This window comes from Betta splendens, chromosome 21 (assembly GCF_900634795.4).
Source record: "Betta splendens chromosome 21, fBetSpl5.4, whole genome shotgun sequence".
Taxonomy (NCBI): domain Eukaryota; kingdom Metazoa; phylum Chordata; class Actinopteri; order Anabantiformes; family Osphronemidae; genus Betta; species Betta splendens.
Genome location: NC_040899.1, coordinates 332307 through 357294, shown reverse-complemented (window position 1 = coordinate 357294; position 24988 = coordinate 332307). Strand labels below are relative to the sequence as shown.

The window sequence follows — 24988 nt, the reverse complement described above, 5'->3', positions numbered from 1 at the left end:
CAGCGTACCTTTGACAGGTGCTTCCATCTCCAGCAGTTGTTTTGCCAGTGCTGATGTTTCCTGTTGCAGCTCCCTCTGTTTTACTGTTTAATAATCAATATGATATGGGATATGTAACTAGCAGTCAGCACACACAAGCACAGACACTTGGACAAAACATGTAGATTTCTCTACCAGCATCTTAGAACAAACTGGACCAATGTTGAGTCAAGAAATCAAGATGACTAATAAGTTATAATGACATATCAAACTTGTCTTTTTGCTGACGTATCTACCTTGTTGCTGAAGATCTTGAGCTTGTGTTGGAAGATATGTGACTGGTTTCATTAGTACTGGAACAACTGTCAGTTCTTCTGAATCCTTTTTTTCTACCACTGTCTGTCTTGGTTCTTCTGTATCCCTTTTTGTTTTTTCGCTGACCATTAGTGGCTCTTTCTGCTTTGTCTTTAGTTTTTCTGGAATCTTGTTTGGTTCCTCTGAAGCTTTCTTTGATGCTTCTGGACCTTTTTTTGGTTCTTCCAGAAACTTCTTTGATGCTTCTGGAACCTTCTTTGGTTCTTCCGGAACCATCTTTGATGCTTCTGGAACATATTTTAGCTCTTCCAGAACCTTGCTTGATGCTTCTAGAATCTTTGATATTTCTGGAACCATCTTTGATGTGTCTGGCAGCTTTTTTGTTTCTTCCAGAAACGTCTTTGATGCTTCTGCAGCCTTCTTTGGTTCTCCCAGAACCTTCTTTGATGTTTCTGGAACCTTCTTTGATTCTTCCGGAACCATCTTTGGTTCTTCCGGAACCATCTTTGATGCATCTGGAACATTTTTTAACTCTTCCAGATCCTTGCTTGATGCTTCTAGAATCTTCTTTGATGCTTCTGGCATCTTTTTCGGTCCTTCCAGAATCGTCTTTGATGCTTCTGCAGCCTTCTTTGGTTCTCCCAGAACCTTCTTTGATGCTTCTGGAACCCTATTTGGTTCCTCCAGAACCATCTTTGATGCTTCTGGAACATTCTTTGGTTCTTCAGGAATCTTGTTTGATGCTTCTGGAGCTTTCATTATCTTTAGTTCGTCCGGAGGCTTTTTCAGTGCTTGTGGCAATTTCTTTCTAACTTGAAGAACTGTCTTTGATTCTCCTTGTTCAGTTTCAGCAGAATACTTCATTTCTACCGGTTCCAGTGTCTTTGGCTGTGAGATAACTTAGAAGAACATGCATATATACAAAATTATTATCTTACCATCTACCATATTGGGGAAAAAAGTAAAAAGTGCTACTTCCACTCCAATGAGTGCTTAGCACATTTAAAGATGATCAAAAAAGAACGTTTGAAAAGCTGAGATTTCACTTAATAATACACCGGCAAAACAAAGCAGGGCAGCAAGGCCTTCATCAACCTGATCTTTGCAGTACCTTTGTTTGTCCCAGCTTCAGCCTTGGCTGGAATGACCATTGGTGCCGATGCATAAACTACAGGTTCCTCTGGTCCGGATAAATCTTGCAGGTAAGAAACATTGCGTATAGTTTAACCAACAGTGATGCCCAACACTAATATGCAGTCAAAGATGACACTCTCTATAATTGTATTCAAAGACTAAAAGAAGATTCAAAAGGGAATTATTTAGGACAATTGAAGATCTTGATCAATACCTTTAGTGCTTACACATTCCAGTGTTGAGGGAGTAATCTTGGTTGTAGGCAGCTGAACAGCAGGCTCCTTTGGTTTTGGTGGTTCTTGTGCTTCAAATAACATTTTATATATATATATATATATATCACATATACTGTAATTTCAGAAACTAAGAGGTACAAAAAATAATTATTTCAAGACTTCACTGTATTGAGTGCTTAACAAGCTAATCAGACATATCTGTGGATAACACACAACATAAACTGGAGCAAGTAACAATAATAAGATGAACATACATTAATAAGCTCTATAGAGTAAAGAGCTCTTTGACTCTGGAGAAGTAATCTGCAGTTACCACTGACACGTAACAATAACAAAGTTTCAGATGTACAGGCCACATTTAGTCAGCTCCAGTTAAATACCAAATATGTTTAATGCCCAATCACTGAAGAGGTTAGTAGTAAAGGACATTTAACATTCACACAAACATGTTTAAGATGTACACCTGTCAACTGCTTCCACAAGGAGGGCAATGCAGTAACTTCCCAGGTGAAGTAGCAGTAAAGCAAGTCTAGCAATGTACCATTTTTACCTCTTGGTTTAGGAGATTCCATAGGTTTCTTGACAGGTTCAATTTTAGGTGATTCAGGTTCAGGCTTCACTTTGGCCCCTTTGGGCTGGGGAAGAACCATTTTTAGCTCTGCTGTTGGTGGCTTGGGCTCTGGCTCAGTGTATACCATAGACTCTTCAGGATTAACAGAAAATATTACAGTAAGTCAACTGAGTGCAGATTTTTAAGAGTGCAAGAGGTAAAGAAGTAGATAAAAACACACAAACAACAGATGGACAGAGTATCAAGAACACAGTAAGATCCTTCTGAGCAACATTAGGTCAAGTAATCAAGGACTAAAAGTTGTCAAGGCACTAATACTTTAAACTTAAAGTGTAGATTCTTAAAATAGTGAAAAACAAAGCATACAGTATATTAATACTGCATAAATATAGTAGATTTAAATTAGTTGTTACTATTAATCTTAGCTGACAGTAAAGTTCTTTGCTCATACAGACATGTGATTTGAAAAGGGTCCATGCGACTTTCATATTTAATATGAAGAATAAAGAAAGTGAGCCAAAGACTTATAACCAAATAAAATCACAAACAGGAAGTCGAAACATTACCTTGTGGAGTTGTGGGTTCTTCTCTCCGAGGCAGAGCAGCAACAGTTACCTCAGGCTTTAACTCCTTCACTTCAGGTACTTTAAAAAATTATCACTGATTTCAATTTTCTGACCATTGCAAAGACAAATATCAAGAATATCTAAAGCATTAGTTTATTTAGTTTAGAGAAATAAATGACACTAATGTGACAGAACTCCAAAGTGTGAGGTAAGGCAGATACCTTTGACTGGAGCTGCAGGCAGAGCTGACGGCTCAGAGGCTTTCTCCCCTGGTCTCATGTACACCTTGGAAACTTGAAAGATCAAGAAAGTTCACATTAAACACCAATGGCCACCCTCTAGTCTCTACCTATTGCGCTTTACTGAACAGAAAGCTCAAATGAGGGTTACAACCCACTCAAGAGAGAGATGAGGAAACAGAAACATGAATACGAGACACATGAAGACAGGGGTCATATTGTCAAACATGCACAGACGCTTAAGAAAGAAACTTGTGTAACCCTCTGTTTACAACAAGGTTGTAAACAGAGGGTTGCAACTGAGTTGCAACCAACAATTGGATTTCGCTAACACCTGTTGCACTGGGCTGAAGGCTGGTTGCCATTCTGTCTTCTCCGCCCCTAAATAGTATGGGGTCACACAGAAAAATGGGAACTTTGAACTGTATACAATACATAAAAAGTTCGTGTTTTTCTGTATCACCCTGTACTTTGTTGGTCTCCATCCCTCTCAGAGAGGTTTCAGATGTTATGCAACCAGGGACATGCGACTCCACTAAGAGCTGAGACAGCATTAGGCTGCAAAAAAATTATTATTTTGGTTTTTCAGCTGCAGTTGAGCTTTGGAGCAGACGTAAGTTAGTGATCAAAGTAAGAATGGCTGTGACTTATGAGAGTTACGATTTCACAATTTCACTGGTTAAATCAAAACATATGGGGGTTTTATTGGGTCGCGATTTGGTGTAAACAAGCAACATGTTGTGAAGCCTTGTACACACAAACATGGCAGCTAACAACATTGCTATGTCATCGCCATAAGCCGAGTTCAACAGCCACAAGCCTGCTTGCCTGATTCCTAGAAGCAACTGTACCTTCAGAGATTTCTTCTATTGTTTCAAACTGAGTCTTCTCAACTATCTCTTCAACAGGCCTTTTCTCTTCTGGTGAAGGAAAAAAAGAACTTAGAAACAACCCTAGCTGTGCTGTTTGAGAAGATTAAGGGCGAATGAAACGGATAAGCTACATTACAAATGACCAAAGATGTAGAGAAGGAAGATGAAGTCACTGATGAAAAAACAACATATGGACAGAAGAACAGACAGACACAGCATATGATGAGCCTTCATAAAGAAGACTAGGATTTTCAAGATAATATTGATACCCATATTTTTCTATTATGAGACTTTGGCGATCTACATCAGATCATTGAAGGACAATCAACAGTTAAGTGATCTGTGTTCAAAATGCAGAGTTTAGACGAGGATTACGCAAAAAAGATTGAGATTCTGAGATAAACTAGATAATTAAATTTTTTTTTTTTTTGATCTGGACAACGTTTTGTTTGATGTCTCTAAAATGACATCTAAAACAACCCAGTAAAATTTTATTATGATTTTTTTCTTCAAGTATTATTTACTACATTTAAGTTTAGTGAATTTAGTTTGAGGTTGATCTCACAATTTATCTTGTTTTTCACTGCAGTAATCCTTCTCTGCACTTGTTTCTATTTAAAAAGTATTTGATCATCTAATTTTACAAGAAGAAAATTTTAGGAAACAGCTTATTATATATTAGAGACATTAATTCATGTATTCTCCCACAATTATTTAGGATGAAAGTTACAGTAAGATGAAGAGGATGATGGTTAAAGTTCAGGAATGAGGGACATGGTGTTTTGTTTAATGATGGCAGGTGAATGAGTTACATTTCTTCAAGCAGGAAGTGTGGATAATAAGAGGCAGCAGGATCAACACTTTGTACCTTGGGCTTCGGTTCTCCCTTCATAGTGATAAGATTCAGAAAGATCTTTTGACAGAAACAGAAATGTATGATTGAGACCAACTGTCTCAAGCTAGTTAGAGGGTTAAAGTGAATTTTTATTGGTGTAAAGTGGCCAAGACTTACCTTCGAAAACAACCATTGAGTGTGTTGGTGGTAGTTGAACTGACATATCTGGGGTGTCTAAATGTTTAGCCACAATCACAGCTTCAGTTTATGTCGGGCTTATTTGAAACTCACATTCCCTTCTTCACACATTGAAATAATAATATTTTCCCATCTGTATTCAATTTAATGAAACACTAAACACGTGTTCAGTTTCACTGTCACGTAAGCACTCACCCTGTGGAACCTTTGCTAACACAGTCTCTGTGGAGGGACAAGGTAAAACATGTTACAACCACTGCAGGTGCCACTAACATTAGCTTTGGCCACTTCAGTGTGATGAGGTACAGACCTTTGCCTGACAGACAAAGCTCTGCTGTGCTTCGAGCCTCTCCCATCGGCTCCAGACAAGCAATCACAGAGTAAACACCTGATGGGATTAAGATTTCTTACTTTAATTCACAGTAGAAGCCCAGTGGAATCACACTACGTCAGAGTGATTGGCGGGAAACCTCTGTTTCTACTGTACAGTTGTAGCCAGTGAGCAAACTGCTAATGCATGTGTTTCAAATGATTGCCTAGTGTCTAGTCTGTTTTATATGATATACAGTATTATCACAATTATTATTTTTATATATCAGTTTTAAAGTAATGATTTTCCACAAAACATGAGCTGCTATAATGACTGAGCAGCTTCAATCTTCAATACGCTTTTCTGATAGTTAACAAACCTTCGTCCTCTGCAGTTACATTGCGGATAGTCATGAAGTGCTGTCGGCCCTCAGTCCTGAAGTTATATTTTGGACTTTCTTTGAGCTCCCACGAGTCTTTGTACCACGTGACGGTGGCGTTATCGAAGGACAACTCGCACTCGAAGGTTGCAGTGTGGCGTTCGCTGACCTCAATGCTTTGGATGCATTTAGTGAACTGAATTTGGTCAACTAAAACCAGATTATCAAAGTTAACTTTGAATTTCATTGTTAGATTCAAGGTTAGTTAATAACATCAGTCTGTTGTTATTTTGGAAGCTTTCAGTTTCAGGTAAAACTGAGACACAAGAAAAACACAAACCCACGAAACACAAATACAATATGTGAGTTTCTGGGTCACAAAACTTATTTGTCTTGTAGCCAGCTACACATAATCAATTTAAGGTGTAGGACATGAAGGCACATTGAAGACATAAAGACAAGTGTCCAGAAGACATGTCAAGACATGGAGACAAACACGGCAAGTCTTACCGGCGACTGTGAGCTTGGCACTAGAGATGTGAGGACCGCACACCACGCGATAGCTGCCCTCATCTTTGGCCTGGCAGTTTTTGATCTTCAGGTAATGGCGCTCGTCCACACTGCTGATGCTGTATTTGTCACTGTTGTCTAGTTTCTGGGTTCCCTTGTACCAGGTCAAAGTGATCTCTGGGTAGTTGATACTGATCCGGCACTCGAAGATGACACTCTCATTCTCAGTGGTCACCTGGTCAGTAATGTCTTCCAGTACAGTGACAGGCTGAGGATTCAACATGTTATCAGTGCTGGATTCATCTTTGGAACAGGGGTTTGACTAATTGTGATGAAATGTAATATAGTGGATTGTGTCATATTTGACCTATTGACTTATTTAAGACTAAAACACCAGATTCTTATTTTTTGTACCTCTGTGCCAACGCGTCCCTCCAGCTGTTGGATCAGGTGGGCCATGTCTTCTTCCTCCACTCGAGCACCATGGTCCAGCTCCTGCAAAAAAACAGAGAAATATATGTATAATATATAATGTCACACTGATTATGAACTATGGTTGTGAGGCCAAAGTATAGACAGTGGGGCCAAAGACAGTGTAATGTCTCAGACCTCTGTGCAGTACTGAACCTTTGCCCTAGAGAAACTGGATTCTCCAAAACCAGCACAGTGTCTCTTACCACTTTTCCAGCCTCCATCTCCTTCTCCTTCTTCAGGAACTCAACGGCCTGTAGGATGGCTCGATAGTCATGGATTCCATGTTCCCGCAGGATACTCTCATATTCTTTGGGGTCATGACCTCTTAGCAGCTCCACAATGTTAACGTCTTCTTCTTTCTTTGGACTTTTCTGCTTTGAGGGAGTCCTGACAAAGGATTAAGACACAATCAGAGACAGTGGTGTCACTAAGAGGAGATTTTCTCCAATCGCTTACTTCTTCAGCCTTGTCCTCAAGTCTCCAATTGCTTCAACTTCCTCCTTTTTGGTGACCTCCATCTCTGCACTGCATTCGATCTCACCATGCTTGTTGCTGGCAACACATCTGTAATGGCCAGAGTCGGACTTGGTTACGTCTCTGATCTCCAGTTTGGCATCCTGACCCTTGTGCTCTACAGAGATACGACCACCAGGAGTGATCTGTCTCCATTTGCCCTTCATCCACTTCACGCTGGGGATCGGATCACCTCCAATTTTTGCAATGAAGGTTGCGGTGCCTTCTGCGAGTGACAGGTAAACATATGTTTTTTATTATGTTTGTTCCATTAACCTTAATTTAGACTGTTTTCTTTGTTAAATGCTTAGAAGCTTAACTCAGAATCAATGAATTTGTGGATACAACCATTGTTTTTCCCATTTCTAAGTTAGCAAACTATAGCCCTGTTCCACCAGGTTCAGGTTATTGTGCAGAACAGTGTCGTAAGAGTACACTTACTCTCATTGACCAAAACTTTTTTGGGTTCCTCGATGAAGAAAAGGTTGTCAAGTCTTTTTACTGGAGCAGCTGTAGCAGCAGCCTCAGTGGGGGCTGCCTTTGCACCTTTATCTGAAAACAAATGATAGGAGTGGATGCTGTGTTAAGACATAAAAAATCTCAAACCTCAGCGTTACTCCAGTTGAAGTGAAACCATTATTATTTGAAGGGGCTAAAGAATGTAACTGTACTCGACATGACAGGTAGTCTGGTGAGACTTTGGCCCCTGATCAACTGCATTAGCTCCAACATTTCTAGAATTTCATAGTTCTTATTGTGTAAAACAAACAAGCATCAGTCTTGTTATTACCTTTCACAGTGACTCTGGACTTGCAGAAATCACTGCCAGTGGCATTGCTAGCTTTGCAAAGGTAATCTCCAGCATCGGTCTTCGAGGCTGAGCTGATCTGCAGGCAGGCTGTGCCACTGGCAAATGTGATTTTGGTGTTTCCGCTAGACTTCAGTTCCCTCCTATCTTTCATCCACTGAACGTTCAGGGGAGGAGAGCCAGTGACATGACATTTGAGGCTCAGCTCCTGGCCCTCATTCACTGTCATTGGCTCCAGAGGCACATCAAATTTGGGAGCCTGGCCAGTTTCTGAAGGAGTGGTTGGAAAGAAGCAGGGCAATAAAATGATCGGCAGAAGAGTTTATTTATTAGTAGCCTTTAGAAACACAATACAGACACAGTTAAATCTGATAAATTACCTGAGATAGTGACAGACACCTGGCATGAGGCTTTTCCTGCCTCATTGGAGGCCTCACATGTGTATACGCCGCTGTCAGAGCTCACACAGTCTCTGATACACAGCACGGCCACATTATTCTTGAAAGATACCTCATATTTGTCAGAGGCATAGATTCCATTGTTGTCCTTGTACCAGGTGATGGCCAGAGGCTGGGAGCCAGACACCCGAGCCTCCAGCTTCACTGTCTTATCCACTGAATCAACAATGGACTCAGGGGGCCTCTTGGTGAAGTTTGGAGGGACTTTGCGCTCTATTAGTGGGATGAAAAATAAGAAATTACAGAGCTATAGCCTGTGGAAATGGTTCAAACATCAATACCTAACTTACAAAGCCACTGAGCCTTTACCACAGCACATACAACATGAAGACAAGCTGCAACGCACAAGCCAACAGATACCGACTCGAGCCTACTGATAAAAAGGAATAGATATATTCATAAGAATCAATCAGAATGGCATGAAAATGAAAAAGACCCCTACGTCCCTGAAAGGCCATTTCAAACCACCAATAAATCCAGCAGCGTGATCCAGAACTTGACAAACCTTATACAACTCCTCCCTTTCATGTATACACACAGGACTCAGCAAATGAGAGTAAATGTAAGGTTAGCTTTAGTAACTGAATACAAATAGCTAGACAGATAGATTGAATGTCGTTATTATTCCCACAATGGAGAAATTTCATCAGCTGCTAGCTTGGCCGGCATTGAATCATGACAGTGGAAGCAAGTTGCAATACAACACAGTACAATACAATACACAGCAAGTTGCAACACAACACAATACAATACAGAGAACACACACATAGAGAATAATACACAGCCAATTAAGTAACATTTTAAAACTATCCACGGCTTATTTGTCTTTAGTAGATCAATAGTCCAATAGGTAATGACTCAGGAATGCAACGCCTCTTGCAGGTCCATGGGGTACCCACATCATCTCCTTGCCTATGGAAGTAGGCTATCACCATAGTAACCAAGTGTTCAGATGTTATACATTTGTTTAACCTCCTCCGAACAGGCTGAAATGTAACATTACAAACCAAAGGGGTGAGACAGACGTTGGAGCATGAACAATGCCACTTTTGAAAGCCAGGGTGATGGGAGTAGCCGGGTCAAGTCAAACACCCAGTCGAGCGGAGAGAAGAAACCATGTAGCCATGGAGTCCACATACCTTCAGTTCCAGGAGGGCAGGTGTCACGACCCGAGCCGCCCACACAGAACCCCACAGGCAGAGCCACATATACCACTCTATTCTCACCCTCCGCGGGTGGTCTCATCCACTTTCCAAGCTCGGGTCCTCTACCAGAGGCCAGGGAGCTTGAGGGTTCTGCGCAGTATCCTTGCTGTTCCCAGGACTGCACTTTTCTGGACTGAAATGTCAGATGTTTTTCCAGGGATCTGTTGTAGCCACTCCTCCAGTTTGGGGGTCACTGCCCCCAGTGCTCCGATCACCACAGGCACCACTGTGGCCTTCACCTTCCAAGCCTTCTCCAGTTCTTCTCTGAGCCCTTGGTATTTCTCTAGCCTTCTAAACTCATTGGCTATGGAGAACCGAAACTGCCATAATCAAATATAAAGGAAAAAAGAAATAAATGTACTAATTTTTAAATTATGAATATACAAATATAGAAAACAAATTTATATAAATGCTTATATTTCCAGTAAAACAATCATTAATGTTCACACTTATTTATTTTTATTTTTTTTTTAAGAAAGATTTATGCATTTAGCTTTTCCTTTTCTCAAGCCGTTTTTCTTTTTCGCAAAGTGTAGGCAAATGAGCCGGGCGTGTCTTAATTGTGTCACTGCACAGTCATTGGTCAATTTGTGAAGCGTTTCCTGATCGATTCCTCTCGTCTAGCCCCCGGGATGAATACTACAGCAATGCATCATGGTCTAGCTAGCATTAGCAACGGATCTTCGGCAGATAGAAAACAACTAAAGGCATCTTGCGGACAATTCAGAAAGTTTTACACCAGACGTCATGGTGTTTTAAATTGATTTGATTCGGGAAAACTTGTTCAGTTTATCTGACAATACGGGCAGAGAAATACCCACGGAAGTGAGTATTCCTGCAAGAGCTCAGAAACTGAGCAATCTTCTGCCATCATGCAAACAAGCACGACTCTACATCGTTAGCGCGAGTGGGTTCATCTTCTTCTTGCTATACTGGCAGTTTGTAAGCCAAGTTTGTGGTTTATTACGGCCACCACCTGTTTGTTTGGTGCATAACTGCGAGTCAGTCGGTCTTCGCCCTCCAGGGTGATTCAATTTTTTTCGGCTAAAGAGCGAAAACACGCCCCATTATTAGCATAAGAGCAGTGAAATAGAAATAAAAATAAATGTGGAAAAATAAATGCAAAATAAATATATATATAAATACATACATGCATATGCACATAAATATGTAAATATGTAAATGAATCATGTAAGAAAATAAATATATATATTTATTTTGTACCTATTTTTTTCTTTTTTTATTTGTATATATATTTATTTGTCTCTATATAAGTACATTCATTTCCTTTTTTCTTTATATTTGATTATGGCGGTTTCGGTTCTCAATAATTGGCTAACACACACTAATATGTGCCAATACCTTCCATTGCACAGTTGTGTACTTTCAAACCGACCCTTTCTCAATCTCAATGCCAATGTAACCTTGAAGCACTGCCTCCCACCCTGCTAGCAAACACACAGAGGAGTTTCTTTGGGCCCTTCAACAGCAAAGGAGGTTTTGAAATAATAAGGTAAGTCAAACTAAAAACAGTCACAATGTTTAAGTTGATACTGAAATGAGACCCATCTTTCACCTCTAGCTCAACAATGCAAGTCTGAGCGGATGCTTCACACAGTTACCTGTGTTGATTTCATTTGCTCAGAGGCCCCTGGTATCCCAACAACCTGTACTCAAGCACCTTACTGCTGCTTACCATTACTGCTGATATGCCTTCAGGTTTGTCAAAAGAAACAAAAGCTTCTGGAAATTGTACAGTGTGCTTTCACTACAAAAAGAAAACGAATTGAACGATGCCAGAGGTCAATATTAACCTTTTACATAATTCTGGACTGCACAGACAGTGTTCATTTTCAGACAATTTGAGCTCCAATGAGCCTAATGTTTTGTCTGTGCAGGATAAAACTATTTATCGGTCTAAACCATTTAATTGCCACGGTGATGAGTCACAAATGTCAGACAAAACATTCACACAGTCATAGGGTTTATATCACAACAACCAAAGAGACATATGTTTACCTTACACTGAGAAAGTGTTGAGAAAGTCCCAGAGTACTGCACACAACCTACCTCCTTTTTAGGCAAGGGTATAGCTACCACTATTTTTATTGTCAAGCTGAGAGATAGTGTGGGTCTTCGGGATCTCATCACTGACCCAGGATAGTAACTGAAGCATCCCAAAAGCTGCACCTGGCAGTGTTTGAAACCTGAAAGAAGTATCTATTGTTGCCACTAGTCATTATCTGTCACTAGTTCTTTGTTTAGAATACAGAGCGAGTGTCTGTGTCTCTGTCCCAACCTCAGTTTATTTCGAAACTTTATCTATCCTGGTGCCTAAGAATTTGCATTCAAGCCTAGCTCTGCTACATGGTTTGTTTTACTCACTGGCTCTGAGGCAACAACATGATCCAAACTGATTTAACTGTTTACATGAGGAGTATGTCACAAACAAAGCTTAAAGCTGGACATAAAGCAACAGAAACATTCAACAAACCTGTCACTATAACTGCTGCGGCACATCTCTGAGTCCCGGCTTTGTTCTGAGCCTGACATATATATTTTCCACAATGTGATAACTGAGTATTTTTCAAAATCAACATGGCACTTCTGGTATCATAGGACATTTTAACATGCTCATCCTCAGTGAGCTCATTATCATCCTTGATCCAGGAGAAAGTCATGGGAAGTGATCCAGATAGCATGCACTTCATAGTAACGTCAGAGCCCACCATGCAGGATATATCCTCGAGTCTCTGAACAAATGATGGCGGTTCTAGTAAAAAAGGATCACAAATCAGACCAAAGGCTGCATGTGGATGTACATAAACATACAGTAGACATTAACATGGCAGAGAAATGAAAAACAGTGACACATGCCCAAAGTCTGGCTCTAAACATCAGCCAAAGACAAAGTAAGTAGTATGAAGCAACATACTTTCTTTTGACTAACCTTTCAGTGAAATTTGAAAAGAACAAGATGTCTCCCCAACATCATTTGCAACGATGCACTGATACGTCCCAGCATCTCTGGTTTCGCAGTTCATTATCTGAAGATTGACTGTATCATTTTTAGCACTTATCTGGTGCCTTTTGTCATTTCTTATCAGCTTGTCATTCAAGTAAAAACTTATTTCAAATGGAATGGATCCTGAAACCATTCCCCCCAAGATAACGTCTGATCCTTTTACATGTTCAGTGGATTCAAAAGGCCTCACAAACACTGGAGGCTCTAAAGAGAAGACAACAAACATTAAGAATAAAGACAGTACGAAGCTATCCAGTCCAGTCTAATGAGGTCTGGTCCACAGAGTCCACTTGTTTGCAAAGGCTGCTGCTCAGCTGTTTTTTTGTGCTTGTTCAATCAACAAATGAGCTTGTGATTTCAGAGCTTTTACAGAGGTGTTTACTGCCCACTTTGCCTGTAAGCAGACAACCATTCACACCTACCACCAACAAGCACAGGCAGCACTTAATGGGAGTATAGAACCATGTGGATCAGACTTTGGCCTAAACTGTACTAAACACCAACCTTTCACTGTTACAGAGCTGCTACATTCAACTCTGCCGGCTTCGCTTGATGCCACACAAACGTACTCTCCACTGTCCTTAATACAACAGTTCTCTATTTCCAGAGATGCCACTGAACTGTCAAAGGACAATGATTGTCTGTGGTCTGAACTGATTTCTGAACCATTTTTAAACCAAGTGATGACAATAACAGGTGATCCCTGGACTTTGCAGGACAGCTTCAGAAGCTGTCCAGTTCTGAGGAGCAGTGAAGGCTCAGTTTTCATTGTAAATGTTGGGGCTTCTGTAAATGAACAGTAATAACTATAATAAAACAGAGGCATGTGCAGGCGATCATTTTTTTTAAAAGAGTGTCACAGCACCTTTTACAAAGAGAACCACAGAGCATGCCACCTTCCCAACATCATTAGATACTTGGCATGTGTATTTAGCAGAGTCACTGGGTTTCACACAATGAAGCTCCAACCAGCTTGAGGTGGCCTCTTTCTTTATGGAACATTTTCCTCCAGTAAAAACCTCTTTCTCCTCTCTAAACCATTTCACAAGCAAAGGAGCAGATCCAGTAAAGCTGGATTTAATGACAATGTTTGATCCTGGTGAAGCTTCCAGGGACTGAGGTTCCACGGTGAAGACTGGAGGTTCTAGATTTACATAGAAAAAAAAAGATAATTGTCAAGTTCTGCTGGTAACTTGGGCTTATCTGCAATGACTGTCAAATGCCTCCTGAAGCTTGGGGTTAAGGCCTCTAACCTTTGACTGACAAAGTGCCGCTGGTCACTTGTTCCCCACAGTCATTAGAAGCTTTGCAGGTGTAAACACCAGCATCACTTTGGTCAAGGTCAATTATTGACACACAAGCTGTGCATTCGCTGAAAGCAAGCTGAAATTTGTTATCACTGTGAATTTCTTTATTATCTTTGTACCAAGAAACAACCATTGGCTGAGAACCAGCGACTCTGCACTCCAAGGTAACGTTACTACCGATACTCCCATCCACCTTCTTTAGAGCTTTTGTGAAAGATGGTGGAACTGCGCGATCTGTGTGAAGAGGAAACATGTCAAACACATACTGTAATTGTCATCAGAGCCAGGCCACGTCATGGATAAGGTTGGTTTGGATTAGACTAACCTATGACTGTGACAGTGCAGGTACACTGGTCTTTTCCAACTTTATTTGACACCTCCATCCTGTATTCTGAAGTGTCTCCTTTATCTGCTGTGAGGATCTTTAGGATGGCAGCATTCTCCTTCAGTGTCATTTTATATTTACGGCCACTGATCATCTCTTTGCCATCTTTAAACCAATTCACCTTGAGGTCAGGACTTCCAGACACTCTGCACTCCAATGTGGCTGAATCCCCTGCTGTCACGCTAATGGACACTGCATTCTCCAAGATCCTAGCAGGCTCTAAAATGCATGATTAGCTTTAGAGATAAATACTTAAGATTTAATAGTCTGAAAGTATCTCTAAAAAGCAGGAATGTGCTCTAACCTTGAACAGTTAGCAGTGCTTCACATTTCTGCTGTCCAGCCTCATTTTCAGCAAGGCAAGTATACTTTCCGCCATGCTTAATCTCAACAGACGAAAAGGAAATACTGGCAACGTTGTTCTCAAGTGTCATCTTAACATTTGGATCATCATCTCTTAGCACTTCAGAGTCTTTTATCCATTTGACTGTAATGGGAGCTGAGCCCTTTAAGGTTCCCTGAAGTTTTACTGTATTTCCAAACACTGCTGTGCAACTCTCAATCCGCTTTGCGAACATAGGTGGCTCTGAAACGGTAGCAATATTCATGTGAACAGTAAAACACAAAAAAATAAGGAGACTTAAGCTTGCTCTTGATTAGCTCACTAACCTTTCTGTTTAGCCACTGACTTTGAGGTCACTGACCCCACCTCATTAGATACGACACATTGGTATTCACCAGAATCAGTGCTCTCGAAGGAATGGATCTCCAGAGAAGACAGGGATCCCTGGGACACTATTCTGTACTTTTTATCTGTGGACAAGCGTTTATGATTCTTTTTCCAGGTCACTTCGAATGGTGCAGAACCACAGATTTCACAGTCCAGTACAGCAACGGTTCCTCTCACTGCCTCTATGGGAACTAAGTCTTTTTTGAAAGACGGTGGCTCTAAACAAAAGTATTAAGTAGTGATTATGGTTAGTTTGGTTCTTCCCAGTGAATATGTGCATCTGTGGTAAATGTCCTACTTGTCTACACACCTTTCACTGTTACTTTACTGCTGCAGCTTTCACACCCAGACTCATTGAGGACCTCACAGGTATAGTTTCCACTGTCACTCAATACAACTTCTTGTACATCAAGAGTGGTGACACCATCCTTCAGACTGATGCCATGTCTGGCACCAGCAGACAGATGGTTGTTGTTAAAGAACCATGAAGTGTGAAGCTCAGGGGACCCTTTGACCACACACTGCAGTCGCGCTGTGCTGCCTTGCTTCCAAACTGTTGTGGCTTCCAGCCTCTTTAAAAATACAGGTGGCTCTGGAGATGTGAACATTATAAAGTAATGCTCAACCATGCAGGATTGAAAGTGAAGTTAAACAGTTATAATTGGACACAATAAATCCTTTGATTTTCACTACTGCAAACTTGAAACAGCTTCAAATGCTGCAGTATCCATTAAAATCAGCTCTTACCTTGTACCTTGACCAAAGTGGAACAAGTTGTACTCCCAGCTTCGTTCGTCACCATACACATATAATTTCCACAATCTTTCAGAGTGGTTTTCAGGATATCAAGAGTGACTGTCTTATCCTCAAAAGACAGTTTACATTCTGGAGACTGGTGGACTTTTCTTTCATCCCTGGTCCAAGTTACACTTACTCCAGTGTCCTCATCCACTTGACACTCCAGGTGCAGAGGGGCTCCGACAACAGCAGCAACTGGATTAAGGAGCCTCACAAAGTTGGGCTTATTAACAACATGCAGCTCAATGTTGCACTCAACTGTGCCAACATTATTAGATGCTTTGCACACATAAAGACCCTTGTCAGCTGCCTCAAGTTTGACTATCTCAAGAGTGTGCTTATTCTGCTCAAAAGAGGCCTGGTAGTGAGTTGGCACTTTGGGTAAGATTTGCTTGTCTTTGAGCCAGACAACATTCAGAGGAGCAGACCCTGTTATTACACACTGTAAGATGGCCCTCTTCCCAACATACACAGTTTGAGGGTCTGGTTTAGAGATAATGGCAGGAGCATATTGTTCTATGAAAATTAGGGAGAAGAGAAACATATTAGTAGTAATATGTTTAATTTTAAACCAAAGTCTGCCAGTGAGACAAAACCAAACCAGCAGAGCAAGAATGAACAAAACAACACTAGGCTGTAAAAAAAAGACCAGCAAGGAGCAACAAAGAATGACACTTTGTCAGAAAGAAATCAGCAGTAAAAGCTCAGTCTCAACCAGCGAAGAAGAAGCAAACATGCGTTGCTCTTACCCGTGACGCTGAGAGAGGCTGAGCATTCATCACTTCCGTGCTGATTGGACGCCTTGCAGGTGTATTCACCACTGTCATCCTTGTTTGCACTCAGAATCTCCAAGGACGAAGTGCTGAAGCGACTGATAATCCTGTACTTATCACCCTCCTTAATGAGATGTCCATCTTTGAACCATTTGAAACTAACGCTGGGAGCATCCTCAGTTTCACAATCAAACTTGGCAGCATGGCCAATGTTGATCTCCACAGGAACAATTGTGTGCCTGAACACAGGTTTCACTGTAGTTTTGGAGAGAAAGAAAAATACAAAAATAAAGCAAATAATAGGATGTAGCTGAAATGAAAGCATAGGCAATGTTTCTACAGGATGGTGATGAAGTGAACCTGTGATGGAAGGTGACACACAAAGTTATCAAGACTGTGGAGAAAGAAATTTGTATTGAGTCTGGGTTTAAGATGTGAAAAACAGGAATTCAGTGAGTAGGAAAAAGAAAGAAATCATGCAACGGAAATTGGAGCAGGAATAAGAAGTGATGGAACTGACGACTGGAATAAAGAAGCACTATATATCTATGCATTAAAGGGGATCATGTTTGTGGAGGAATAGATGGACGTAAGTAATTGTAAGGAATTCTGAAGATAAAAGTAATGCTGCCATTGTTGACTAATTACAAACATCAAAATTTAGTTTGCTTGGAAGCAGCCCTACAGCCCCCAAAGAGGTTTTGTGGTATATATTAGGTATAGTCACAAGAGTGTGAAGTTAGTTGATGATGATATGAAAAACTGCCCATCATCAAACCTCTTGAGATCACAGAGAGTCTTGAAGATGTTGTCGCTTTGCCAGCTTCATTCTCAGCCCTACAGACATATTCTCCTTGATGCTTCTCCTTGACGACTCTTTCAATGACTAGTGTGTAGGTGTCATGGTGTTTGAAACACATCAGTTCTTTGCCAAATTTTACCAGTTGTCCATTGAACAACCAGGTGACTTTGTTGGCGTACTTTATGGTGGCTATAAAAATTGCCTTACCATTTTCCTCAATGCAAACATCCTCCAGAGAATCAGCAACAACAGGATACTTCAGCAGACTGTCAGAGGACTCACTGATCATGACTGCCTCAGAAAGATACTCCTTTCTGGCATCTTTTTGGATAAACATGCCAACTTGGTCTACAGATGAAGTTGACTTGTTAATCTGCCTGTTCACCTGCTTGTACTCATGGATCTCAGAATGCCTCTGAACTGTTGCACTTCGGAAAGAAGCACTAGTTTCAGTCTTGATGACTGCTAACTGAGATTCGGCAGGGGAGAAGCCAACAGTGCTCTCAGCCAACATCACAATCTCCACCACAGATGAAAACACATCTTTAGATGGTACTAAGTTATCCTGTACTTTCTGCGGCTTGTCACTATGCATAGTACCCGGTTGCACTGAAATAAGCCCTTCCTGCTCCTGAAAAAACATAGCATGCAGAGCTACCTGGAGTTCAGTGCAGAGGTCAGCTGTCTGAGGATATTCACCCTCTAAACACAGAGTGATCTCGAAGGGTGCACTTGGTGTTGTGATCAGATATGAACATGTGAAATGTTTTTGCTCCCTTACAACCTTCACCTCCTGAATGGCTACAGACTCTAATTTTCCTACAACATCAGCCAGGAACACGGCCTGTTCAGCTGCCACAGCAGACTGAAGAGCATCTCTGAGCTGGTGTCGTATATTTAAACCTGAAGCTTTTGGGATGTAAATGCAAAAGCTGAGCTCTTTAGACAGCGTCTGAGGGTCCTGAGACTCATGGACTACCATAACCTCTTTAGGTTGTGTTATGACACTGACAGACGAGCCTTCAGCCTTACATATTTCACTTGACCTCTCTCCCAAAAGGAACAGCTTTTCTTCTAGTGACACTGACTGCCGGACTGACTGACCCTCCTGGATCAGGACTCGAAACTCCTGCTCAGCAGCTTCTAACATACTACATCTTTCTGTAGGAACTGCTTTCTCTTCTATGTAAACAGGCTTTACAGGGATTTTGGGCTCAACACTTATCCTGGGCTTGACTTTCCCATCTGTTTTAAGGGCAGCAGTGTGACCCTCCTCAAGAACTTGAGGCTCTGTGACTTTAAAGGCATGCAAAATATTCCAGTAATCCTCTTTTTGGACTAGTGAACGCTGCTGTTTGATGTCCAAAACAAAAGGGGCCTCCTTCGTTAGCTGCCTGAGTTGGGAAGAGACTGAGAGGATGTTTGAAGGTGTGGGTTCAGTTCGGAGCTGTGGCTCAAAGCCTATCACCGAAGCCCTGAGCTCTTTGTAATAATCACCTGTGATCTCTCTGCTTTCCTTTGAGGTAGCTGTGTGTCTTCTAACGTTTTCCTTTTTCTGTGCTGCCACCTGCTGGTCAGCTGTGTCAATGCGAATGATGCCTTCTTTTGTTAAAGGTGATAAGATATGAATGGACTGAAGGAATGTTGACTGAGGCACCTCTTTCCTTGGTTGAATACATACAGAAGACATATTTTCCTCAAAATCTGAAGCTCCCTCACAAATCACAGTCATCGCTTCTTCTTGAGCAAGTGAGTGCAGCAAAGTGGGACTCGCTCTTATTTCTGCCTTCACTGTACAGGGCTTCTTGCTGCTGAACAGCCACTCAGACTGTAAAACATCCTGCTCATTAATGACCTGAAGGTTAAGGAATTGTTCCCTCTCCCGCTGAGGTTGCACAGACACAGATGATGTGATACCTGGGACAGGTCCTAACTGTTCGCTATAATGTTCATATTTAACTTCAGTGGTTAAAGCTGACATGCAGACCATATCTTTACTTGGGGTGATCTTCTCCTGCTCTGGTCTGGGTATTTCAAATTTCTGTTCTTTGAATAAAGCCACCCTGGCTTCCATGACTGTTGCTACAACTGGTTTAGATGGCTCTTTCGCTGTCACAGGTTGCATGACTGCATCTAAACTTGGCAGGGCCACACAGTGTTCTTCTATGAGTGTCAATTTTACTGTAGTCTGAGCTGAGTACAAAATCTTAACTCCCTCTGTGACTCTAAAACTCCTCTTTTCCTCTGGTCTGTGAATTATGGCTGATGTTTGGTCACAAATAGGTACAGCAGACTCCACCTGGTGACCACTGACAGGCTGCCTTGGTTCAGTCAAGGTCCTTGCTTGCTCTGGAGCCTGATGAGTCAAAGCCTTGGTTTTCACTGTGGAGAGGGGGAGGACCTCTTCAGATGTAACCGACATAAGTGTAGACGGCTGCTCTGTGGCTAACTCAAGTTCAATCACGTCAGGGCTTAGGATCCATTCAGAGTGTTGCTCAGTGATCCTTTGTCTCTCCTGGACTGAAGACAGTGAAGTCTCAAAGTAAAGCTGTTTATTAGGGGCAGCTGAGACTTGAGGTGGATAGTCAGGAGCCAAAGAAACCCTTTCCTGGATTTCATGAGATTGCAGCACTGCTGCTTGCTGAGTAAGCTGCTCTCGATTAATGGTGGCTGCAGAGATATCAAGCTTTCGAAGGGCTCCCACCTCCTCACTTGGAATAATTTGCTGGTGTTCAATACTAATGGTGTAGATCATTGGATCAGACTGGGCTCTTTCTTTATATTTACTGGTTTCCGAGGTTTGTTCCATCATAGATATCTTTAAAGCTTTCGTGTTTTTAACTAATGTGTTTTCTTCGTGAACTGTCTCTTTCAACACCAGCAGCTCAGCAGTACAAGACGCTTCCCCACATGGGTTAGAGGCCTTGCAGGTGTAGACACCACTGTCATTTTGTTTGACACATTTGAAATGAAGAAAGCCTGATCTATCTGGGTTGTTCACAATGACATAGAACTTGTTGGGTTGAATGTGAGAACTCCCTTTGAGCCACTGAATGTCAGGGAGAGGATTTCCACTTACGATGTACCTGAAAAACACAGAACCTCCCTCGGACAACTGACAAGACTGTATAGCTTTAATAAACTCTGGGGGGTTAAGCTTTTCTTCTCTTACTGGCTCTTTGACCTGAACATGCAGGTAAGACGTGCATGTTGACTGGCCAAACCTATTGCTGACTGTGCAGGTGTACTCTCCTTCAAAGTCCCTTTGAACCCTGTTAATGATCAAACTATACTCATCTTGATTATTAACAAATGAATATATGGATGAATCGCTTAAAGTCTGCCCATTGTGGAACCACTGAACAGTGGGCTTAGTGAAGGCAAACACTTTAACAGTGAAGGTAGCGGTTTTGCCAACAGCCACAGCTGCTGGAGAATGTTTGCAGAGGAAAACTGGCTTTTCTTTTTTCTTTTCTAGAGTGCTTGAACAGTGTATGTACTCTGGCCTAGGTTCAGGTGTTCTGATTTTGTCTGTTAACTTTAGGCCAGTGCAGTAAGACATCTGGGTTTCCTCCTCAAATGTGATGGTTGAGGTAGAGAAGGCTGAGAGGAATGAGGACAGTTTAATGTAAAGAGTGATAATCCAATAACAAGACAATCAGATAATCTGCAGATAGAGCATTATTACATTTCACTGTAAAGTGAACAACACAATCATACTGCACCTCTAAGCTAAGCATCCCCTCATTTTAAGATTATGGTACAGTATGATCCATATACACAGCACTGCAGGATGTCAAAGACAATTATGTTACATATGCTCCATGATCTAAAGTAATGTGGAAAATACAAAAGCTAAAGTAAATGAAGCACAAAGATCTGCAATAAAGAAATTAAAAGCACAGTAATACATAATGGAAGAAACAATGTGAAAAAAAAGAGGCAGCTGAAAACAAATACCTCCCTGGTGATGTACTCTAAGTCATATTTACCTTTGACTTCCTCTTGTATCTGAACGATAGGTTCTTCTTCCACTCTATTTACTGCAAAGACACAAACATTGAAGAATTAGAAACACTCACTTAATAAATGTGGTGTGTGACTGTTAGAATAAGTGCCAGGTCGTGCATCATCCTGATTTTCTTCTATCTGACATTCTTGCATGTTTGGTCTTCAGGGTGTTGCCCCTCTGGCTTCCTGGAAAATGCCCAGTGGTGAGTGCCCCTCTGCCTTTATCTCTTTGCTTTGGATGTTTTAGTCAGTAAGGCAGGACACAAGGTTCAGCAAACTCTCATTGTACTAAAAACAGTGATTAAAACCTTGTTGAAGAAGTTTGCCTCTGCGGATTGTGTAGTTGAAAAGAAGTGTGGATGAGTGGTTGGCTGAACAAAGCCAGTGTAAGCAGAAGGACCAAAAACATGCAGATGCCAACCTTTCATCCCTGTGTTGCACTCAGCATCCCCAGCTGAGTTGACACTCGCACAAGTGTAAGAGCCCCTTTGTCCAGGTCCCACATTTTTAACATTTACACAGCAGAGGGGGCCATCATGTTTCAGAGAGTAAGTAACAGAGTCGTCGGCATTCAAACGGTTGTATAACCAAATGACAAACGGAGTGGGAACCTCCCTCATAACGTAATACAAGGAGCACTTGTTTCCATCTCTGGTCAGCAGCTCTTGGGGGAGTTGGAACAGGAACTCGGGGCAGCTGAAGAGGTGTTGGCCTCGCTCATCATGAGGCACAACATCTGGGAAATACAGGTGGCTGATGAGACCGTAATGTCTCTGAGAAGATTGAGGCAACAGTCCTGGCTTCTCCACCACATCCTGCTTGTCTTGTTCAAAGGGATCTCTAGGGGTCTCCCTGTCAGCTCGAATCACGTTATGCACAGAATCAGTAGGGATAGGGGTTTCTGCTTTGAGACTTGCTTCCTTAGCTGGGTAAGAATAAAGTTAGGGAGAGTAATTAGGGGTCAGAGTGTATAAGGCCAAGACTCTAAACACTAAAGGGATTAGAACGATGAAGGATGAGGTTAGCAAAGCAGCAAAAAGAGAATAGATACTCTACAAATGTGTTATTTTACTGCAGGTTATAGACTAGAAGGAAATATTAAATAATGAAGCAGGAGGAGCCAGATTAGACTAGATGGAAAGAAACACTGGTAAAAAAGAAACATTAACCACCTTTAACTGTGAGCTGGGCAGAGGAGCTGTTCTGGCCATACTGATTGGTGGCAGTGCACTGGTACATGCCCTGGTCCACCACGCCAACATCCTGGATGAGCAGGGAGAACCGCCTTCCACTCTGAGAGCTCCTTACACGATCAGTGTCCACCAGGCTCTGGCCGTTATGTTCCCACATCACCCCAGTGAAGGGCTGCCCATCAAAGGAGCAGCTGAACTTGGCCATCTCACCACTTTTCACCTGGATGTCACTCATTTCCATTATCAGCTTGGGCCTGGCTGAGACTTTGATTCCAAAGCTGCTCTCAGAGCTCCTCTCGAGTGAGCTTAATTTTTTCCTCTCAATATCAACCATGCTCCAACACATGGAGGAACTCTCAGACAGCATCTCAGTCAATTCATACCTCTGGACTGTTTGTTTAACCGGCAGAGAGCGGAAACTTTGTGTGTGAGGCTTAGTCTTATCCCCAGTGCTCGATACACTAGCTAAAGCTTTTTCATCTGGGCAATAAGAAAGAGCAGGAGAATTAGGTCAACAGGTGACTGTGGTGACTTCTTCAGTTACTTGTCACAGATTGTTTGCCAAGAGTGCAGTTGTGGAGAGTGGAGAAGTGGAGATCAGGGAGTGAATAGGGGTTTGTTTTTCTTGTCAATCATGCAAACTTGGCTGGAGCCAGAACAAACAATTAAGGTAAAAATCTGTGCTGAAAAGGGGAGGACCACAGCTCTGCTGTGATCATGCTCGATTTATCTCAAACAACGTTTTCTGTCTCAGAATGAAGAGAGAAAGGAAGGGAGAGAAGATGCAATGTATCCAGAGAATCCTGTAGGATTGTCACCTGTGCTCAGTTCGAGAACGGAAACAGTAGGCATGCTGTCAATCAAGCATAAAAACTAATTCATCACCTGGAATCGATAGTCCTGACAAAAGAGGTTCATGATTTGTGGCATATGACCAGCATTGTGCAGTTTTATAAACAAACTGTGATCTTAGCCAAAGTCAAATGTCCAGTACATCTGATTAGACATGCTGGGTAAGATCACAGTATGTTATACGTGTTTTACTGCAGCATGTTTATTTTAACTAATAAGACCTCTCATGAGTTTAGTCTAAATTTATACAGTTTATACTTTATTTTTCTCTCACGAGTCCATGATCGCAGCTATCAACCGGCAGGAACTGTCTCCAGGCTTAACCATGCAGCTTTCTATGGTGGGCTAAGGCTGATTAGTTCCCTTTAGAAATCTGTGACCTGAGTGGCCAAAAGAAATTATGTATTTCTACAACATGTGATCCTTGTTTTAATGAACATCGAGCATGCAAATTCAACAACATAAAAACTGCAGAAAAACTAACCTTCAATATTTAAAGCAGCAGAGCAGGTGACCATTCCTGCCAGGTTTGTGACAACACATGAGTATTCTCCTTCATGCGCAGAGAGAACTCTGGAAATATCCAACTGGCAGGTGTCCCCATACTGCGACATTCTGAAGTTGTCTGACTGCTTGATCTCTCTGTCTTTACAGAACCAAGAAATCTGCAAATCTGGAGACACAAAGTTCACTTACAGTCAGTCAACATGGACATGATACAGTTCACTAAAGCTCATTAAAACAGCAGGATTCAATGTCTTTATTGGACACAACTGCACATGGGTCTGATTGTGTCCACACACAGATTAATCAGTGTCCTCTACCTTCCCCAGAGACGGTGCACTGGAACTGGGCCGAGTGTCCCTCTGTGACCAGGATGTCTTGAATGGGGGAGATGAGGGCGGGTGGCAATACCTGAGCTACGGTTTCAACCACCTCAGGCTCTGTAAGAAACACAAAGATGTTTTAAGCATAAATCCAACCCAAGGTTCACACTCATTACTCATTATTAAAACATTTGATTTGATTGAAAGTATTTACCTGACATAAGCCCATTGATAGACTTTTGTTTTTATTAATGTTTAGACCTTAACTGAGTTTAAAAACTAATTTTGTGATGTAATAGAGGTGTACCTTCCACTGTGAGGAAGGCGGAGCTTGTTGTCTCTCCATAGTCATTCTTTGCCACACAGCTGTAGATGGTGGCATCCTCAGGGAAGACTTCCAGCAGCAACAGCGTGTGCTGGTCTTCATCACGCAGGAACTTGCAGTTGTAGCTGGTGGACAGAGCTTGGGAGTCTTTGTACCAGAACACCTGAGGCTGAGGAAGGCCGCTCACGCTTACAGAGAAGCGAACAGATCTACCTGACATAACTGTCTGGGGCTCCAACTGGCGGATTATCTGCGGAGGCTCTGGTACTGGAGACAGAAATCGGAGAAGATGAAGGTCACACAGCACTGGAAAATGGCTGCTGATATGTCCAACTAAAGCTGCTACCACTGTGTTTGC

General features: G+C 41.8%; 1 protein-coding gene and 1 long non-coding RNA gene across 23 annotated transcripts in view; one reads left to right on the top strand and one right to left on the bottom strand.

Annotated features, from left to right (window-relative positions):
* The window catches only part of ttn.1 (titin, tandem duplicate 1), a 173208-nt gene that overhangs the window by 109371 nt on the left and 38849 nt on the right, over positions 1-24988 (bottom strand). For 11 of the 22 annotated variants that reach the window (XM_041068717.2, XM_055504775.1, XM_041068719.2 and 8 more), the window contains exons 33-70: positions 24613-24897; positions 24303-24422; positions 23963-24151; positions 22606-23106; positions 21855-22358; positions 21415-21465; positions 17399-21025; positions 16597-16875; positions 15797-16363; positions 15360-15641; positions 14989-15267; positions 14624-14905; positions 14260-14538; positions 13881-14168; positions 13493-13771; positions 13132-13413; positions 12553-12831; positions 12097-12375; positions 8320-8610; positions 7922-8209; positions 7573-7683; positions 7075-7357; positions 6822-7005; positions 6559-6639; positions 6145-6412; positions 5635-5844; positions 5256-5333; positions 5141-5167; positions 4925-4981; positions 4781-4825; positions 3892-3960; positions 3023-3094; positions 2802-2879; positions 2215-2367; positions 1643-1732; positions 1406-1489; positions 276-1193; positions 9-83 (exon numbers count right to left, since the gene is read on the bottom strand). In XM_041068717.2, coding sequence (XP_040924651.1) covers positions 9-83; positions 276-1193; positions 1406-1489; positions 1643-1732; positions 2215-2367; positions 2802-2879; positions 3023-3094; positions 3892-3960; positions 4781-4825; positions 4925-4981; positions 5141-5167; positions 5256-5333; positions 5635-5844; positions 6145-6412; positions 6559-6639; positions 6822-7005; positions 7075-7357; positions 7573-7683; positions 7922-8209; positions 8320-8610; positions 12097-12375; positions 12553-12831; positions 13132-13413; positions 13493-13771; positions 13881-14168; positions 14260-14538; positions 14624-14905; positions 14989-15267; positions 15360-15641; positions 15797-16363; positions 16597-16875; positions 17399-21025; positions 21415-21465; positions 21855-22358; positions 22606-23106; positions 23963-24151; positions 24303-24422; positions 24613-24897 — 12114 coding nt within the window. The remainder of the gene's footprint in view (positions 1-8; positions 84-275; positions 1194-1405; positions 1490-1642; positions 1733-2214; positions 2368-2801; positions 2880-3022; positions 3095-3891; positions 3961-4780; positions 4826-4924; positions 4982-5140; positions 5168-5255; positions 5334-5634; positions 5845-6144; positions 6413-6558; positions 6640-6821; positions 7006-7074; positions 7358-7572; positions 7684-7921; positions 8210-8319; positions 8611-12096; positions 12376-12552; positions 12832-13131; positions 13414-13492; positions 13772-13880; positions 14169-14259; positions 14539-14623; positions 14906-14988; positions 15268-15359; positions 15642-15796; positions 16364-16596; positions 16876-17398; positions 21026-21414; positions 21466-21854; positions 22359-22605; positions 23107-23962; positions 24152-24302; positions 24423-24612; positions 24898-24988) is intronic. The other 11 variants (XM_041068728.2, XM_055504778.1, XM_041068720.2 and 8 more) reach the window with 10 other exon arrangements.
* LOC114847617 (uncharacterized) lies at positions 9681-24812 on the top strand. The gene is made up of 5 exons (XR_005897078.2): positions 9681-11115; positions 21600-21636; positions 24133-24175; positions 24312-24424; positions 24672-24812. It is a non-coding gene; the product is annotated as an uncharacterized LOC114847617 (long non-coding RNA).